We start from the raw sequence: 19,604 nt of genomic DNA on the forward strand, positions 1-19,604 counted from the left end.
CTCTTGTATGTGATGAGATTTATCCCTTCAGTTTAGTATACAAAGAAGCAGACAAATTCTTTTGACAAAAAGCCATAGGTTGTTCCTATTCCTTTCCTGCTCTCCCACTTCAAATAACAGACTAACACAGCTGCTACTCTAAAACCTGAAAAAAAAAAAAGGGATTCCCATCACATTTATCATGAGCTATTAACCCTGGTAGTCCCAATTTCATTCCCACTACAGAATGAACACCACCCCCCAGTCCCCAAGGAGCGATGATCAAGAACAAAATTATCACTTCATGCATTTTATTGAGTCTATTTAAATTTGCATTATGACATCTTACATAGGAAACAAACTCTTCCTAAATGTTAGCTATCAAATATGATCAAACTGTTTTATGACCTTTTAGAGTACCATTTTGTACTAAAGTCCAATATAAACAATGTAAAGCACTGTACAAAAAGGAAAATTGTTACATTCTCAGTTTAATACAGGGCTTCCCAGCCAACAGCCTATCAGATATAGGGAAGGGCTCTTGGGATTTTAATTTAAGTGACGAAAACCAGATAATGGAACCAAGTAAGGTTCAATAATGGATTCGCCCATAAGAAAAAGGAAATCTTGGTGCAAAAGAGGTTGGGAAGCCCTGATATAACAGAATCAAACTAATTTTTACACAACATAATTTAATGTGCTTTCAGTAAATTACATTACCATTAGATTTGCTTGTCTCCTTCCCCTCAGCAACCCAACCCAAACAAAAAAAAGCCTCTTGTAGGTGAAAATTTGAAATATTTCTAACTGTGTTGCTTAATTCCCTTAACATGGCTCCAAGTTAACACCTCCTGGGAGAAGCCAGCTAATCTGGCACAGGCATTTCCATTACAACTGCATACCTAATCAACTCAAGATCCGATCACGTAACCCTAATCAAGTCACATAAATCCCCAGTCATACTGAGGATGAATGGAAACACCAGATTCTTACACGGAATGCCACATTACAGTTATAGTAAGGGTCTCAAATTAACAATGCAAAGAAAAGTTAAGGCTGCAGCTAAACAGCTAAACCCAGCCAGCTGAACCTTGATATTGCAATATATGTGCTGATTAAGAACACACACTGTTGGAAGACCCATAGAATACCTAGGCACACTGGTACAAAATGGAAACCAATGCTTTAACTAAATTTCTTTTCTCATCTTAAAATTAGACCCTAGTTACGATAACATATCTCAGACCATGAATTTCCTCAAAGTGTAGGCAAATATTTTAAGATAAATTTCATACTGAAATTAGATTAGTGAAATGGTCCTTTGGACACTACATGTTCGCATAATCCATGGATAGTGGACAGTCATTACTGTCCATTGTGTCAACATTAGTTGAAAACACATTAATCTGCAAGTTGGCACAATGGCCAATCATGGCTTCTTCAAAATTTGTACAGTATCATGTTAGTGCAGCTGCTATGCATGCACACCAATACTTCCTACAGAAAGTCCTTAAGAAACTTTTAACGAGTAGTTTCTATGCATGCGGTGCAGCAACTACCCTGTCAAATAACACTAGTTTCCAAACAAGGATCAGTTAACATAAATGAACTAACTGCCTGAAAAATACTATTTGCAAAAAGCTGTTTATTTTTATTTTTATTTTTTTACAAAAGTGCAAGTAAAAGAAGAATCCCAATAAAAACCAATCACTATTTTTCACAGTTCTTTCACTTAATGGATAAAACCCATTAAAAAGGTCTACAAATTTGCAGTTTGATTAGAACTATATGCTGCACTCTTACAAAACAAAAGGTTGTGCACTCTTCTACATTTTAAATACCTAGGGGTAATCCCAAACACCGGAAGGATGGCTGTCCACAATGTGCAAGAGAGAGAGAGAGAGAGAGAGAGTGTGTGTTTTTCTTTTCTTTTCTTTTTTTTAACATCCGCTTTCCTTATACAAGCTCTAGCAGGGGAGCTTCTTCAGACACAAAACCAACTTAAACAGCAAAGAAATTAATGTTTTAATAAATAATGGAGTCAAAGATGTGTATTCGCCCCAACTTTGAAGGAGGGTAAAAAAAGCTTCCTCAAGATGGCACTATAAACTAAGGAGAGGAGAGCAGCAAATGTATAATAAGGCTACCAGAATCTTTTAAATTTATTCATCTATGTACACGTGGGCATTAAAAAAAAACCCAAAAGATAACGGCTGTGTTTTAACCTCTCAGTGGCCACTGGCATCCAGTAAAGTGGCTGTAAAAACAGTGCACATCCATCTACAATTCCAATGCTGAAAAAATAGGTTTAAGCTTAAGAAAGCTATAGGTGCAAATATGTTAAGAATGCTTGGCACCAAAAGGATTCATATATTTTTAAATAAATTGATTCAAGAGACTAACTTTACTAATTGTGAGCACCTCACTAGAGACGCTTTTATACTTTACCTATAAAGCTTGCAATTTAATTTAAAATTGAAGTATTAATATTGGCTTTTAAAGCTTAATATAACTTTAAAGGAAAGAATGACACCCATAAATTTATTGTACTATACTGGAATGAACTAAACTACCTTATAATACTAGGGCCTGATCCAGCAACCCTTATTCAGATGAGAATTCCTGCTGCTGGATCAGGCCAATAATTTTCCACAGATTTGTTTTGCACAATTCATAATACGAAAGTAATTCATAAACGCCACTGAGTTACTGGATGTAGCTCAGAGCACAGTTATACCATTGCTCATTTCCAGAACTGTTGTGGACGTTGGTAAATGCCTCATCTACTTAAGAGTTCCTCACTAACAGCAATATCAATCATGCCAATTGTTTGAAGTCAAAGAAACAAACCCCAGTGCTACTGGTATAGTAAGTTTAAAAAGGAATTTCATTATAAATAATTAAAACATTTGAAACATTCAAAGGATTCTTAATTGAGGTGAACACTGGTTTCTGGTACCTTTTTGGGAACCTCAGACACTAAACCGTTGGTACAATTACATAAAGTTAAAACATTAAGGCATACCACTTTTAGGCAATCATAATAAAACTACAAAGATGGTTGTTGAACTGTATAGTTCTTGGAAACCAAGAACAATCTGAATTAACAAGAGTAACTTCTTAATGAGGTATTACAGCCTTGCTCCACTGAGTATCGCTTGTTGCTAATGGGCTCATATTATTCTAATTTCTGTCCTTAGTCCTCCTAAGACATCTGATTTTAAAAAGCTAAAAGTGTATTTAGAAATCAGTAGCAAATACCACTATAAAATATTTCAATTTTAATTCTACAGTCCAAGTCAGCAAAGACTGTTACTGAAAAATGCAAGTGATTGCATACACTTATGTGCACACTACAGAAAAGATTCAAAATCATGGTGTCCAATGTTTGAGAAGTAGTTTTGGTTTAAGATTCATTAGCTACATTCATGAATCAAAGTCCAACCAGTAACATTAATATCTAACCTCCAATTTTATAGCTGAACACATCTCAGAGAGAAAACATTCGAGAGTATGTATTTGTTTATAAATGTTTTAAAAACATATGATAAGGAACACCCTTACAATGATGGAGCGTTCCACCACAAGGAAAGCGAGCTCACCAGCCAGTCAGGATTCCCCACTGAACTGGGGATGACAGGAAAATGCACTGTTAGAAAAATGGGAGCGCTCCAGAACACCTTGGAATCCTGACCTGGCTGGTGAGTAGTTCAATTATAATGGCTTTAACAGCTAGGATGACGTTCTATGTAACCACCACTCAAATACTGAAGATCTGTTAACGTAAAAAAGACAGGACAGGTTTGGTTTTGCCATCTGAGTATCGAGCAACAGTTTGGACCTAGCCAGCAAGAGCAGTTCATATCCCTAGTTAACAACTACTATATTTTTTACTTGAAACAGAACGCTGCTTTCCTTGAGAAGCATGTAGCGTTGGCAAAGCTACTAAAGAGTAAAACAAAAGGAAGGTTTCTTGGGGATGGGGGAGATGGGGAAGAGGTTTCCCACCGTGTAAAGACAGCTGAGCTATGAACATTTCCAAAGAAGACTTAAAATTGTGTAAATGCATTTATAAGATCTGAATTGTGATAAGCCCACATTAACTTTTAATACAAAACGCAACTGGAATTTAGACAGGTCTTTAACAGTAAAGAGACATGCCTAATATTTTACTTTAAGGAAAATAAGTTGCAAATTCAAACAACTTGAAATTTCATTTTTTAAATGTATTCCAGTAACCAACAATTTAAGATTGGCAATTCGTTTGATAAACTTCTGTTAGAAGATTATTTCTCAGTTACACCTAAATGTTAATTTCTCTACCCTGGACACTGCAACTTCCATTGATATTTGGAGGTCAGTGTGTTAAATCAACTACCAAAGCTCCAGAGATTAACGATGTCATTAGGGTGGAAAAAGAAAAATTAATTTGCCAACATGACTGCTGAAAGTTACATACAGCCCCCTCAGTGATTAAAATACAGCTTAATACAAAACTTGGGCAAAATCCTCACTGAATGAAACTGGTACATACAAATTTGTATCATTACACATCAGTAACCATACAAAGAAAAAACCAGTCTTCAGAGCAGGTTTCTATTTTTTTTTTATCACCACCTTTTTGGTGGCATTACTGAGCCAAGACATTGCAATTATAACATTCAATTGCCATGAGTTTTAATGCAATTAAGATGTCTAATTCTTAACTGTTTTATGTTACAGTAGCTGTTCACATAAATTAAATAGTACAGATATGCACTGCTCTTGACAATAACATTTACAAAAGCAGCTCGCTTGTATTTAGTTTGCTGTGTGTGTGGTGGGTCTTATATGAAAAGCATTCTCTTCATTTCTAAGCATGGTACAATTTTAATTCTTAATGCATTAGTACAACAGTGCACTGGAAAAGTACTGAGCTTCTACAAAAAAGCTTTACAATTGTAAAACAAAAATTGTGATTTTTTTATTTAAACAAGCATAGGCATATCTTTATTTCCACAAGATAAATATCCCGATTAAGCAATCAGCTCACTCTACAGCGTGCCATAGTGATGGGCTGGAGACAGCTGTACAATGGGAAAAGGGCTACCATTAGTGTTATCTGCACTCACATGTCCAAGAATACGCAATACGAAAGTTAACCAAAATTATATTTAAGGGTGCAGTTGAATTAATTTCATATTCAGTGGAATAGCTGGGTTTGTTTTTAAAAATCCACTATGAAGCATGTGCTGTAGCTAGGATGACTTCTCAGATAAGTTCCTTAAAGGGATGAGCTGAGCGCTAAGGTCTTTAAGATTCACAATGCATGGGGAGGGGAAGGGAAGGCGGGGGAAGGAGCTTAACAGTCTTGATGATGGGAAAAAAAAAAAAGAAATTTATAGCAAATAGGCATCTTAGGGGAAATAAAATTTTCTGAAATTCAAGACACTGAAACTGAATAGATTTGGAGACTCTGATTTAAAGAGATTCCCATTTTAAAAGCTTTAATTCTGAGAAAATGTTTCCATGAGGGAAGAAGCAGCCAAACTCATTACTTTACATTGAAGCACCACTCAAAAAGTGGCCATAATGAAAGTGACTTTGTTGCCCATCACTATTACACCAGCTGTTCAGCCAAAGATTCAGATCTCATTTAGACAACACTTTCTCTGTTACCAGATGCTAAGACTGCTCTACGACAAATAGGACAAGTGGAATTTTCTGATAACCAGCGATCAATGCAGTGGACATGGTACTCATGGGAACAAGGCAGTTTACGAAGCTTGTTGCCTTCTGTGTATTCTGTAATACAGACACTACAGGTTTTCAGAGCATCGCTTTCACCAAAATTCCTCCACGCTAGGTTGTCAATTTGTTCTTTGGTGAGTCCTCTTGGCTGGTCATCATCATCCTCATTTAGTAGAAAAAACTGCGCTAGGCTAAGGAATGGTAAAGAGCCACTTTCTTCAAAAGTGACTGATCCTCTCGTATTGCGACCTTCCCGCCTAACAGATGTTGAACCTCCTTCATTACTACTTTCATATACCTCCCCTGAGCTACCCTCGGTACTTTCACTGCGTGAACTAGTACCACCACTATCACCTCCATTCTGTAGCTCAGGAGCATCTACATTTTGGTTTGGGACTGGGCCACTAGGATCTGCATCACCATCACTGTACATATAGTAGTTTAATTCTCCAAAACCTGTCATTATCTGCCTCAGAATGGTCTGAATTGCGACTGATGTTGTCTCATTAAAGCCCGTGTTTATGATTCTACGAATAGGAATCCTAATGGTACTGACATAAGTTCTCACTCCAGCCCGTTCTGAACGTGAAAATGTGCGCCTAAGCCCTCCACGTTCACTTTCATAAGTGACTGTATTGTTTGGTGTCTGGGACCTGGATCGGGTTCGGTTGGCTATGCTGTCTCTCTGCCGATATTCTCCTGGACGGACTCTTCTCACTTGAAGATCAAGAACTATGGTAGGTGGCCTCTGTCCAGGAGCTGCAGACTCACTGCTGCCATTTGTTTCTGAAGAACCTAATGCTGGAGGAGCAGGTCTTGTTTCAGGGGTTGAAAACAGAACTGCATTTTCACTTGCAATCTCAGTCCCCGTTGTATGTTGCCTTAACGTCACATGCTGTCTAGTTCTAGAACTTCCCTCGGATTCATTTACCAGGGAATGATCAAGAGTCTGAGATGGCATATTGTGAGGAGACCTGCGAGGAGTCTCGCTTGCTGGATTAATAGGTGACCTACTTCTATCAGTCCTAGCCCGGGTTCTTCGTTGTTCTGGGCTCCTGCTTCTTGCTCTTCTCTGGCCTCTGACAGGAGATGCTTCCTCAGTTGCTAACTCCTCAGAGGTACTTCTGTCTGATCCAGGCTGCCTTACAGATGGCGATTCAGATCTTGGAGTCTCAGTGTCACTTTGGCTATTTTCCAAATCCTCACCATTGGAGGGCTCTACAGATTGCTCATTTTCAGCTTCTGGGTTTGGGTTCCCATTATTACGGTTGACATTTATTTCCAAACTGAATCTGAAATCACCACTGTTAGGGTTAGTCCGGCTCACTGCCCTCCAAGACTGGTTTCCTCTTTGCCCGCTCCGTGTGGTATTTCCAGTCTGTCGTACTGAATTAAGCCAGTCTATTATGGAATCTCTATTAGAAACATCTTCTGTGGATTCTGCACCTGTCAAAAGAAAGGGAACTACCAAAATTAGAGAACTGAGGTAATTCTTAGATTAAATTTTCCAAAAATATAATTCCTTAATTAAGCAAGTTACAGTTTTAAAATATTTAAGCCTTTTAAACACCGTAACAGTTTCATCCTTAACATCTTGATTAGTGTCATGTCTAAAAGAGCTGTTTCTTTGCGGGAGCATGAGTGGACATTTTTCTACTGCCAATAATTATGCCTCTTTAGAAGTTGTAGCCAAATAGCAAACAAGTAATCAAAATAATTATTTCTTGTAACAACTAAATGGAAAATCAGTTACGTTTCAACTGTAAAAAAAAAAAAAAACATTAGATGTTTTTTACTTGCTTGAATACTGTCCATTCAATGGTCTAGTATAGCAGCAGTTAAATCACAAAACCAAAGCCATGTCTATATTTACAAGCGTATAGAGGCACAGCTGTACAGATACAGTTGTGCTGCTGTAAGAGTACTTGTGTAGCCACATTATGCCAACAGGAGAGAGTTCTCCCGCCAACAAAATAAAACCAACTCAATGAGGAGTGGTAGTATGTCGGTGGGAGATGCTCTCCCACCAACATAGTGCTGTACACATGAGCACTTATTCTGGCAAAATTTATGTCACTCGGGGGAGTGGTTTTTTCATATCTCTGAGCAACAAAAGTTTTGCCAACGTAAGTGCTAGTGTAGACATTGCCTTAATGGCCTGGAATACTTGGTTCTCTAGTCTAGCACACTCATTTAGCTAACAATGACAGGGTTCAGTGGGACCCATGTGTAAACCTTTCTGTAGGGAGGCAATGTGGCAACCTTGAGAGGAAAAGAGTAAAGGTGAGAAAATGTGGGAATCTCAGAAAGCACTCCAGTAAGGGAACAGAATGGAGAGAAATCTAAACAAAAATAAAGAACTGCAGAAGTGATCACAGTGCAGCAAAATATAAGTGCGACATGTTCTAGCTGAAATCTCTTCAAAACTTTGACCTCTGAAGCAGATAACAGATTATCTTCACTTAATTCTAAAACACTGCTCACCTCACACCTGCCCAGGCTTAACATGTTCCATTCCTGCATTCAAGTTAAGATCTATACTGGGTGCTAAAGTTAAGAGCTTCCACAAATACAGTATATATACCTCTATTCTCATCACCGTTTTGCTGTGGTGGACCTTCTTTAACTTGATGTAGCCTTCTCATCAGTTCTTCTTCAGTAATTTCACCTTAGGAAGCAAGCAAAGATTTCCAAAACTATTTTAAAGGCAGATATGCAAAGGCAAGAATAATCCATAGCTTAAGAGTACATTACATTACATTAGATTACGCCTACATTCTCTTTGAACTGCAAATACTGTCCTAACAAGATACTGACTGCTTTTAAGTGTTTTCTGAATTCTGACACACTGTGATACCTAAGTCAGGGTAGCCAAAGCATAAATCACAGCCCTCCAACACTACTGCCCTTAGGTAAGATTTGCTGAGGCTCCAGCTAACAAAGAGTTACAACGTGCTCAGAAGATGGCAAAATGCTTTCTGGGTCTTATAATGACATGTCAGCAGTATTCTCCATCCTACATCAATCAAGGCCTCATTTACAAGAGAAAGTTGCACTGGTTATCTAAAAGTGTTATTTTAAACTGATTTAGTTAAACCAGTGCAAAAACACCACAGCGGACGCATTTCAGATTAAGAGTTGTTGATTTCAGTTTAGCACAAATCTATTTGGAATCAGTTTTAACTAAACCAAAATAAGCCACTCTTATACTGAAACAAGACTGTTCACACAGGTTTAGCTAAATTGGTTTTAAAATGACACCTTTAGTTAAACCACTGCAACCTTCTTATGTAGAAAGAGCCCAAGTGAGACTCAGATACCTGGCAAGATGCCAATGCAGCCCTCAGTAGTACAGACTTTGCAAGTCCCAGTGAACACTAACATTTTCTTAAAATTGAATTAGCACATCTAGTTTAACCTAACAAGCTCTACACTATTCATATTACCTTCAAGGAATGGTCTACTGCAGTGGTTTTCAAACTTCAGCACTAGGTCGTGGAATGCAAGGCAATGGGTTGCCTTGCTTAGCACCCAGAGAGCCTGGTGGCTGGCCAGTAAAAATTAATAGTTCCTACCTGTTCTGAGTCTGGCACCGCGCTACGCCCCAGAAGCAGCCAGCAGCAGGTCCTGCTCCTAGGCCGGGGGGAGGGGGAGGAGGGCGGCGCATGGGGCTCCGCTCACTGCGCACCTCTGTCTGGGAGCTGGACCTCCTCTGGCCACTTCCAGGGCACAGCACAGTCCGCGGTGCCAGGACAGGCGGGAAGCCTGCCTCTGCACTCGGGTTGTGCCACTGACCATGAGCCGCCGGAGGTAAACCCACACCCAAACCCCGTGCACCAATCCCCTGCCCCAACCCGGAGCCCCTTCCTGCACCCCAAGCCCCTCATCCCTGGCCTCCCTCAGAGCCTGCACCCCCAGCCCCGACCCCCTCCTGCACCCCAACCCCCTCCAAAGCCCAAAGCCCCTACCACACCCTGAACCCCTCATTCCCGGCCCCACCCCACAGCCCTCATCCCCACACCCCAACCCTCTGCCCCAGCCCTAAGCCCCCTCCCACACCCCAAACACCTCATCCCCAGCTCCGTTGGGTTGCGGGTATCAACAATTTTCTTTAATTGGGTCACCAGAAAAAAGTTTGAAAACCACTGGTCTACTGTGTGCTCAGCCAAGCAGAAGAACTACTCTATACAATGGCATAAAATAGTAGTAAAAATATCAGAAATGCTGAAGACACATTCAGCACCAGAATGGAGAGAGGAACTAGGTAGTCTGAAAATGGGTGCAGAGGCATTCACATTCGTAAATTAAAGTTTTCATGCTACCTACATGTTTTAACATACCTGGTGTTCCTAGCAAATTGTTATCCCTCATAAGCCTATAGTCCTCTTCATTCAGGTTATTTACAAAGTGATAAAAAGCTTCTTCACGTTCTAATCGATCCAGCTGACTCCGGCGCTGTGCTTCTGAGTGATCAATACTTCCTTTATCGTTAGAATCTGAGCTTTCCATGTTGATGAAAGAGTGGGAAAGTATCTAAAAAAGGAGAGGAAAACTACATATTTTGAAAACCATACATACAAAAATGAATAAAATAATCTGTAATGCTTATTGACACATTCAGTGGAATTCAGCACAATCTGTCGTTGAACTTGACTCGGACAACACACACTTAATCGCTATCATATATTTAAATTATTTAAGGAGAAATTTAGTTTGCTGATAAAGTTCCAGTTATATGGGTATCTTGTACCACAATTTAAATCACTACTTGATCCAGAATTTAAATCATTTTAAAAATGCAATATGTTTAGGGAAGCATAAAAATTACAGACCAAATCCTTCAGGCAATCTTTCGTGCACCCAACATTGCTCAGGAAGGAGACGTCTAAACCGCCTTATAGCATACCCAAATGTTGCAGCTATGTGACAAAGCAGAACCTAGAGCAGCCTAAAGTCTGCCTTAAAACAATCCTGTGAAGGACATGAGTCATCTGAATCCAACACTATGTTCCTTTAGAAGGCAATTTTAATAGGATTAAGCCTCCCAAGCTCAAGCCTATAAGGAAAGGAAGTGCCTCATGTTACTCATCAGCAATCCTTCTGAACAATTAAGAGGAATAGCCAATCCCCAAAGGAATTTGGAAGAAATGTGAAAACTAGGAAGCAGAATTACAGCATAGTAGATTGTGGGTGCCACAGAACACCTTGCAATACAAAGATCATTCAGCTCCTCGGGATAAAAAGGTTCTGTAGAATGAATTCTGGAATTTAGTGCCAAAAGTAATTTATTAGACAGCAGTTAAACTGTCAATTTTGATGAAGTGGAATATGAGACCAAAAAGTCTTATGTACCTGGCATATTGCCAGACGTTTACAGGAATTCAATATATGTGCATTCTCCCCACACTTTTCCTGCTTCAGTTAGGTTAGAACCTCTAACGCATCTTTCAACATTAGTGAGATATGGTAATATCTGCATTTGGTCAACGTTAACAGTGAAAACGTATCACCTCTGGAGAAATTATGTTAACCGTAAACCTACCCAAATGGAAGCCAGAACAAGGAAGCCTGGTTATTAATCAGTATGCCTCACCAACCACGATGTAAAGCACTGTCTTACACAACTGTGGGAATGCACCAGTTACTCAAGTGGCTGGTTATCTAGCTAGTTTTACACCTGATGGAATGCTCCTCTACAACATTTCCACCAGAAATGTTTTCTTTTTTTAAACAGCTCCTGATGCCTCGTGAACATATTGAAAAGGGGGTGGGGGGGGGGGAAGGGGGGAAAACAAAAAAACCACACCATTCTGAGTTTTGTGCTTTTAAATCTGAGAATTTCCAAATATAATAGGATCCGTTTCTCGGCCACTTGCCTAGTGCAGTGGTTTTCAAACTGTGGACCCTGGGGGTCTGCAGACTATGTCTAAGAATTCCAAAAGGGTCCACACTTCCATTTGAAATTTTTAGGGGTCTGCAAATGACAAAAGGTTGAAAACAACTGGTCTAGTGCATGAAACGGATCCTCTTTTTGGTTTCTAAACAAAACTGTCAAGAAAAATCAAAATGTCTCTACAGTTTAAATAAATGGTCCCCAACATTTCTGTGGGAATAGCATATTGCTGTTCCCAGAAGACTGTGGCGGGCGCCAGACACCCCGCCGCCAAAATGCAGCAGTGGCAAGAAGCGTCACCACCAAAATGCTGCCAAGAAACGGCAACGCTTCTCGGCGGCGCAGTGTCCTGCGGGCACACAAAAATGCCCTGGTGGGCACCATGGCACCTGTGGGCACTGCCTTGGGGACCACTGATTTAAATCATAACGTCTCCTAAATATAAAAGAGGCATTGCATGACCTTCAAGGCCCATTTGTTTACACACATTTAGGTAACTTACACAGGAGTTACTGTGTTTGTCTTCTTCCGTCTCCAAGCCCAAAATTACATGTTGGATGTGGCAAATGTAATTATTGGAAGAAGGCCACAGAGGAGGGTCTTGCATTTAGATTCAACACTATTAGGTTTACTCCTGGAAGCTTGCCTACATTAGGGCTTTTCACACTGGTATAGCTACCCCAAAGAAGCTTCACCAGTGCAAACATCTAATGTAAGGTGCACCAAGCCAGTTTATCCACCTCTAAGAAACAGTTCTCTTCTACCCTAGCCATTGCAGAATATAGGCATATAAATTCTAGATGCCTATCACTAGGATACTAATAGTACTACAATGACAATGGGGTTTCCTTGGTTCTGCCTAGCTACACAACAGGATTTCAATAGCGGCGGTAAAGCAGCACCATTACCAGATTACTATGCAACAGATGCCTATGGAAACAATAACTAGATACAGTTAGATAATTGAAGCCCACTATACAAATTGTGTCTTGAGTGTAATGCACTATCTTGATGCCTAAAATGAGACTTATCCACTAAAATGTAAACATCACATTAAGATATCATAAGCAGCATATTACCATAAAGCAAGAAATGCAAATAAGGGAAAGACACACCATGTCTGTCAATACATTATGATAGACATAACTGTGGCATCCTATTAAACCTGTGTAGGGGAGGTCATATATAGTATGTTTCACATCAGTGAGTTTCCTTGCTTTTATTGCTTTAGGTCAACTTAACATGAGATTTAGTTCTTACCTGCGTAACACAACCTGAAATTTCCCTTCTTCTGTCAGCACAGAACTGGCGAGGGAGAGCACAAATGTCTGGAGGAGCTCATGTCTCTAAGATGTAGTGAGTGCAGATCTGTTGATTATAGCCAACTTTAGTTTATCCAGTAATGAAACTGAACATCTTTATGGAAACACAGTAAGATTTGTCTAAAGTTCGCTGGAAACAAGAGTCTGTACAGCTACTTGACTGAAACAAGTGAAAGTTTTCTTTAAAATGGTGATGGGAAGTGTTTTTCAGCAGCTGAATAACCAGATATTATTGCAGTAAACTCTTAAATTGGTGTGCTCACTCTTTGACAAGTCAGTCAAGTGGATTCCCTGTAGTTACTCATTAACAATCCACTCAAAGGTGCCAGGCACAAATGACTAGTGTCCTCCTTACCATCACTACAAAGCAGCAGAGTGTATGAAACACAGCAAGCTTTAATAGCAAGAAGTGACTATCTATAGTTCAAGACTTTATAATCTACAAGGGAGGAGTTATTTTATGGTCTCGGGGGTATAAATGATGGAGAACTAAAGATATTCATTTGGTATTGAAAAAAGTTGCCATTACCAGTTACTTTGCTCCACTACCAGTACTAAAATTATCAATTCATTGATACTGTGACAACTAGGCCTGAGTAGAAAGTCATAAAAATATATGGCTTCTAAGTTATAGCCTATCTATGAACGAGGGTCAGGCATCACAATTCAAGAATTTACTAAAATAGCCATTTAAGAAATTCACTTCAGACCCCATACAATAGTAAAATGCGAAAACTCTCAGTTCACCTTTATCTTTACTACTTTACACTTATATGGTACCTTCCATCTGAGGATCACAAGATGCTTCCCAGAAATAAGTGTTAATTGAGCAGATGACACAATGACCTACCAACTAAGTCTTCCTTGCACGAAAATAAATAAGCTGTTTCAGGCCTTAGTAAAATAACCCAAAAGCTATCTGAGCTGAATTTACAGGGAAGTACCTTAGTATATGTTCTTTTGTTTCTGTAAGTGAATAAAACCCACCTAAAATTAAGTTGCAGTCATTGCTGAAATCTGCAACTTGTATATAGTAAAAGGAAACTTGAGACCCTAAAGGATCAAAGTCTTTCCAATATACACTGTCTGAAGAAAAAGGAGCGATTTAAAAAAATAAAGTTGTGCTCTTCATCAGCAATATCTAGTAGGTCTCAAAGTCCTTAGTAATCGGAGGAAAAAGACTATGACCAACAAAATTAATATAACAGCAAGCACTATTAAGAACTGTCTGGAGGGAGTTAATCTCCTCCAGAACGTCTTGTGTCTAAATGATTGATATTTTAAGATGAAATTAAAATATACGTGTTTCAATATTTAAGAGGGACATCATTTCATTTGGCATGTACAGGATATTTTCTAGAAAATTAGTTTCCTATACATTATGCAGATTTCTGGACTCTCTTCCCAGAAATTTAATTTATAATTTTGAATACACAAAAGGGATGGTTAATAGGTGGAAACAGTTTAGCAACTGTGCCCAACAAGGACTAATTTCTAAATAATGATTACCTACTACAATACTTAATGAGCTATTACCAACTGATCCACTTCCATCCTAAAGGAACTAGTCATCCTTTCTGATAATCAGAGGTAAATTGTTGTATCAGTATAGAAGTCAGAGTTGCCCTTCCCTAAACCAAACTTCAAGAAAAATGTACAAGACAAAACTCAGATGTTGACTTGAAAATATACACATTCCCTACCCCCAAAGATCACCTAAATCTCCAGTAGGACTATTAACCCTCTTTCATGATGAAAGCTCTTCCCTACTGCCCTGTCAAGAAAAGCTCTCCAACACCAAGTAATTTACACTGAGAGAAATTAAAACTAGCTATTAGAATATCTTGAACTCCATTTCTCTCAAGGTATAAAAATATTTGCAAAGCCTAAATCATATTTTAAAGTGCCTTATTTAACATGATGTGACAACCAAATTAATGACTAGGCTTCAAAAAACAAACTAGTACAATCTGTGCTCTTCTAAGATGCACAAGAGAAAAAACTAGTAAATAGTTTTAATGTAGCTATGTCAAACACCAAGTACTTTATAAATAATTAGTTGCAATACATTAAGAAACCACACATTTCATGTGTTTTCAACCTTGAAATTTCATCATTGTTTATCCTGTAAATCCTTGCTCTCAAAAAACAGACCACAGAAAATGACTGTTGAGTGAACCCAATTATTAAGAGCATTAAAAAAAAATACAAGCATGTGAGGGAGAGGGCTCACTGAGATTTGCACCTCAATCCTACAACAAGATACACACAGACGGACCACTGTCTACCTACAGCCCCTCTTAAAATAATGAGTTTTCCCACATAGACACGTACTGCAGGATCAGGGCCTTCAAACCAGTCTGAATATCTACAGCATAGAGACAATAGGGGATTAAGTTTTCAAATTTTTAAAAGTCTGCCTTACATGTTGGGCTTATTCTTTGCCTGTTGCTATTAACTCTAATGGATGTAGTATGAATGTGTATTCTAAAATAAAACAAAACACCTACAGAAAGTTCTTAAAGTATCTATCTGGAAATTAAATGTGATGGAGAGAGACTTATCTTACCCCAAACATTACACCACTCAAATTTCACCTGTACATTCCTTGCTTAAAAAAAAATTAAGCTGGAAAAATGTCAACTTGCCAAAGAACACCAAAAAAAGTATGTCTTTTTACAACATATTTGTATAAAATGCTATTTTAATAAAGGAACAAAGATATTCGCAGAGCCCTAACAAGCAGAAGCCATAAGAATCAGAATATCATTTTAATCATAGGTATGACATCGCAATAGAATATATGTCAATACTTTCACATATCCAATAAAATGTTTCACTCGTAGAACTCCACTGTCAACTATGAGGGCTCAAAATGTTATAATTTTCCTTATTAAAATAGCATTTGTCAAAAAGACATGTTGAAAATGAAAATAAATATGACATTATGTTGCTTTTGGTCTTTAGATTATACCACAGAAGAGAAGACCTATTGGACATGAGGTATCACAAGAGAAGTCTCATGAAAATGGTTCTCTCTTGCTCTAAAATTGAGCATCCTGTAAGGTCAGCAAGCAAAACGCCCACTCTGAAGTTAGGAGGAAGCAGCACTGTGGTATGTCAGCAGCCAATGTCGTCACTGAAAGGGAGAGCAGCAAAAGTAGGGTAGCATCCTGGGGAGCCAGACCCGCAAAACTGATGACCGTCGAGTAGTGCTCAAGTTTCAGCAGAAACAGGACCTCCGGTTAATGGAAGCTCTAAATCAAACATAACCTGTAGAATTTCAATGCAAAAAACATGTAACTTCAACACTTCTTTTAACTCCACTTAATCCGCAAAATTGTTGCTATTACAGATTCTACTGGAGGTAACAGGCCAATGCTATGCTGACAAACAACTGCAACCAACAAATGAGGATTAGGGTACAAGCCTATCCTGGTTGCTGTCTAATTCATGAAATACTCCCAAATATAATTTTTTTAAAAGAATACCTTATTTAATAACATTTAAGTTATATATTATGTTTAAATATAAAACCTAGCTGTACGTAAAACTACAATCTCATCATCTGATTTTGATGACAAATCAAGAAACAGAAATTCATGTACATTATTTATGAGATTATGGATACAGATGCCTCTGGCATACTGAATTTGTAAAAGACTGTTCTTGTTGGAAGTTTTTTAAAAAAGTTATTAAAATTAAGAGGATAAAGTAAATGTATATTAGTATATCTTACCTAATCAAGTGTTGCCACTTGATTTTTTAGCAATGAAGCTGCTCAGCTTTGCAGTCCTCACTGAAGGAAAGAGTTAAACATCAATACTTCAGATCAACCAAGAAATACCAATTGGTGTCTGCTGACATAAACCAGGACAAGAAGATGAAATTGCAGCCTTATATGCATTTTATGTTTTTTATGCACAGCCAAGTGTCTCATACATTCTGAGAAGAGAAAAGCAAATGGAAATGTTGTGACGCTTCAAGTTACCTTTATATACCCATGGAAAGATCCATCCCTACATTAAAGTTTAACACTAACACATTTTTTAAAAATATGGGTTGCAAGATAGGTGCCTATGTATAAGAAATTCAAAATAAGAGATCCTGATGGCAAAAGGTATACACGTGCTATGTTTTATCCTTTCCATACTTCAACTGGCTTAGGTTTTTACAAGTTCCTGCCCCTCTTAGACTTCACCTAGAAGAGGATTTAAAGGTGTGTTAGAACATGTCAGCTAACATGCTCTAAAAGTCTAGTGTAGACTATTCAGCTAGTAAGTGATCAGTTAATCTAGTTGGGTTTCAATTAAACCAGTTTAGCATGTGTTAGACTATACAATGCCTTGTCTCCACTAGATTTGTTAGAAGGTGTTACTAACCTTCCTACAGACACCTTTAAATCTTAGCCTAAACACATTCTTAAGAGCTTATCTATACACAAGAATTGTACTGTTTTAACTCTATAAGGGGCTACACCAGTATAAATATTTTGGTTAGAAAAATCATGCCCTTAACCAAACAAGTGCAAAATGTGTGTGAAGATTAGGCACCAGGCTGTTCTGAGTTTGGTGGAGAGATGAGGAGTGCTGAAACTGTCAACTCTCTCTTTTCTGTGAGGTAGTTAATATGGACTGGACAACGTTTATTATCCAGGCTAGGGATCTGCTATTTGTTTGACGGTCACATCACCTTATAATTAACCACACCAATATTTATATATGACATTAAGAGTCAGAAGAACATACATTTTTAGTACTGCTAACTGGGGGAGGGGGGAAGAATGCAGTAATTATTTCCTTTGTAACCTGTTTAATAAAATGTGTTTTCCTCTTTTGATGAGCAGTTAGATCAACATTTCTGACTCCTTTACTTTCCAAATGATGATTAACCATTCCAAAACGGGCATACCTACGCTGGGCATACATAGGCACCTTTAACCACTGGGCTGTCACCATAACATATCCAATCCCAGACACTGGGAGAAGACATTTATCTTCATCTACAAAATGAAGGAGTTACTGTTTAATTTTCAACTCTACCTATCAACTTATCATGGTTGAAATGATTAGAAGATGGATGTTACAGCTTCTTTACTATTTCATAGTCACCTCCAACTTGAAATTAAACAATATAGCCAATAGTGCAGATGGGAAGTAAGACTTCGGTGTCGTGCTGTCCACCTAATTATTGTTATTTGTGTACCACTTCAGTTTGAAAGCTCATTTATTCAACACTAAACAGGGCTCTTTATTTATTCACACCAGAAAATACAAACTGTATCCAACGTTCCAACTTAATGTCCTAGGGAAGTTCTTTGTTGAAAACCCTTTTTGTAAGTATATCAAATAGATAGATAATGGATCAAGAATAAGTCCATAAGATACATACAGAATAGATTTTGGTCCTCCTTTGAGATGTCTGACTACAAACAACATAAGACATCCCAGGATGACCAGAGTTTTAACCTCCATAAACATTCCTAAAAGTACAGATCATTTTTACATTATCCTCAGAACATTTTGGAGGCGTGGTAAATAAAGGTAACTGGGAAGTAAGTGAGACTAGACAGAAAATGGGGATCAGAAGGCCATGAGTTTTCGTGGGTTACAAAACTATAAACAACCTGGACACTTGGAAATAGAAGAGGCCCCAATAAAAGAGGCCCTCACAGAGTGTGATAGGGAGAGTCCCCTCCACTTCTCTCCTCACGATGGGGCTCCTTGCTCCTGGTGTGGGGAGGACAAAATGAAGGCTTGAGCCTGAGAAACTACAGTTCCTTAAAGGAGACCCTGGACAGGAGAGAGAGAGGCGCAAGTTTCCCTGCAAACCCAAAGGCCTAGTTTCAAGTTTCAATCCCCCTCAAACCCAGCTGGGTACAGCGGAAAGACAAGCCCCGAAACCCCCGAGAGGGAGCTTAGCCCGGTGCCCAACCGGAGAATGGGTCCCCTTCCGGGCTCAGGCCGTGCGGAGTTGAAGGGCCCTGAGATGTCTGTCAGTCCTCCCCTGCCGGAGGGGATGGGGCAGGAAGTGAGGCTCCCCTGCGGCCGACAAGGACCTGCGCTCACACTTGGGGACGGGGTAGAGAGAGGACCAAGGGGTCGCCTCCGTGGAGACAGGGAGACCAAAGGGGCCTGCTGTCCTCCCTGCCACAGGAGCGGGGATCCCCACCCACCGCCTCTGCGCCCTCTTCCCAACGTCCCCGGCTAGGCAGGGTCGGGTATCGAAGGGGGGCAGAGGCTCGGGGACACAGACTCCCCCTTTCCGCCGGCAACCAGAGCAGCGGCGCCGCCGCCTCCTCCTCCCCTGGGCCTCTCCCTTCCCTAGGCCATTTTGAAAGTCTGCGTCCAGCCCCGATACTCACCCGCCGCCGCCGCCAGGCTCCCTCCTCCCCCCGGGTCTCGGTCCGTTGCTTGCCCCGGTGCTCAGCGGGCTCGGCCCTGGCTCGCTCTGCTCCGTCCCTCCCCGAGCGGCAGCAGCGTCTCCTTCCCTCCCCTTCTCAGGCGGCCATTTTCTGCTCCATTGTTACCAGGGAAGTGGGGGGCCGGAAACAGGAGCAGCCGCCAGAGGAAGTAAAGGAAAACTCAATGCGCATGCTCACTCCTCTCCCGTCCGGCGTACGCGAGGCGCCTGACACAAGCCGCCATAGAGCTTGGAGGACCGTGCAGAGAGAGCGGTCC

General features: G+C 39.7%; 1 protein-coding gene across 9 annotated transcripts; it reads right to left on the reverse strand.

Moving 5' to 3' along the window:
• Positions 1–3,247: 3,247 nt before the first annotated feature.
• RLIM (ring finger protein, LIM domain interacting) lies at positions 3,248–19,530 on the reverse strand. 9 transcript variants are annotated; one of them, XM_073361111.1, is made up of 7 exons: positions 19,289–19,530; positions 16,664–16,869; positions 15,899–16,197; positions 12,863–12,970; positions 10,050–10,242; positions 8,294–8,377; positions 3,248–7,173 (listed from the first exon to the last, which is right to left on the reverse strand). In XM_073361111.1, exons 5-7 carry the CDS (start codon positions 10,216–10,218, stop codon positions 5,615–5,617), a joined length of 1,812 nt encoding a protein of 603 aa, XP_073217212.1. In that variant the 5' UTR covers positions 10,219–10,242; positions 12,863–12,970; positions 15,899–16,197; positions 16,664–16,869; positions 19,289–19,530; the 3' UTR covers positions 3,248–5,614. The 9 variants fall into 9 exon arrangements, with proteins under 9 accessions (XP_073217212.1, XP_073217217.1, XP_073217214.1 ...); XM_073361116.1 differs by lacking the exon at positions 15,899–16,197 and having other exon boundaries at positions 16,664–16,723; XM_073361113.1 differs by lacking the exon at positions 15,899–16,197.
• Between the last annotated feature and the right edge of the window lie 74 nt (positions 19,531–19,604).

Source organism: Lepidochelys kempii, chromosome 9 (assembly GCF_965140265.1).
Source record: "Lepidochelys kempii isolate rLepKem1 chromosome 9, rLepKem1.hap2, whole genome shotgun sequence".
Lineage (NCBI taxonomy): Eukaryota > Metazoa > Chordata > Testudines > Cheloniidae > Lepidochelys > Lepidochelys kempii.

Excerpts from the sequence above, each read along its gene's own strand:
- RLIM (XM_073361117.1), bottom strand. The coding sequence starts at position 10,218 with ATGGAAAGCTCAGATTCTAACGATAAAGGAAGTATTGATCACTCAGAA. Across the intron at positions 8,378-10,049 it reads CAATTTGCTAGGAACACCAG|GTGAAATTACTGAAGAAGAA; the intron begins GTATGTTAAAAC and ends TTGCTTCCTAAG. Across the intron at positions 7,174-8,293 it reads AAACGGTGATGAGAATAGAG|TTCCCTTTCTTTTGACAGGT; the intron begins GTATATATACTG and ends TAATTTTGGTAG.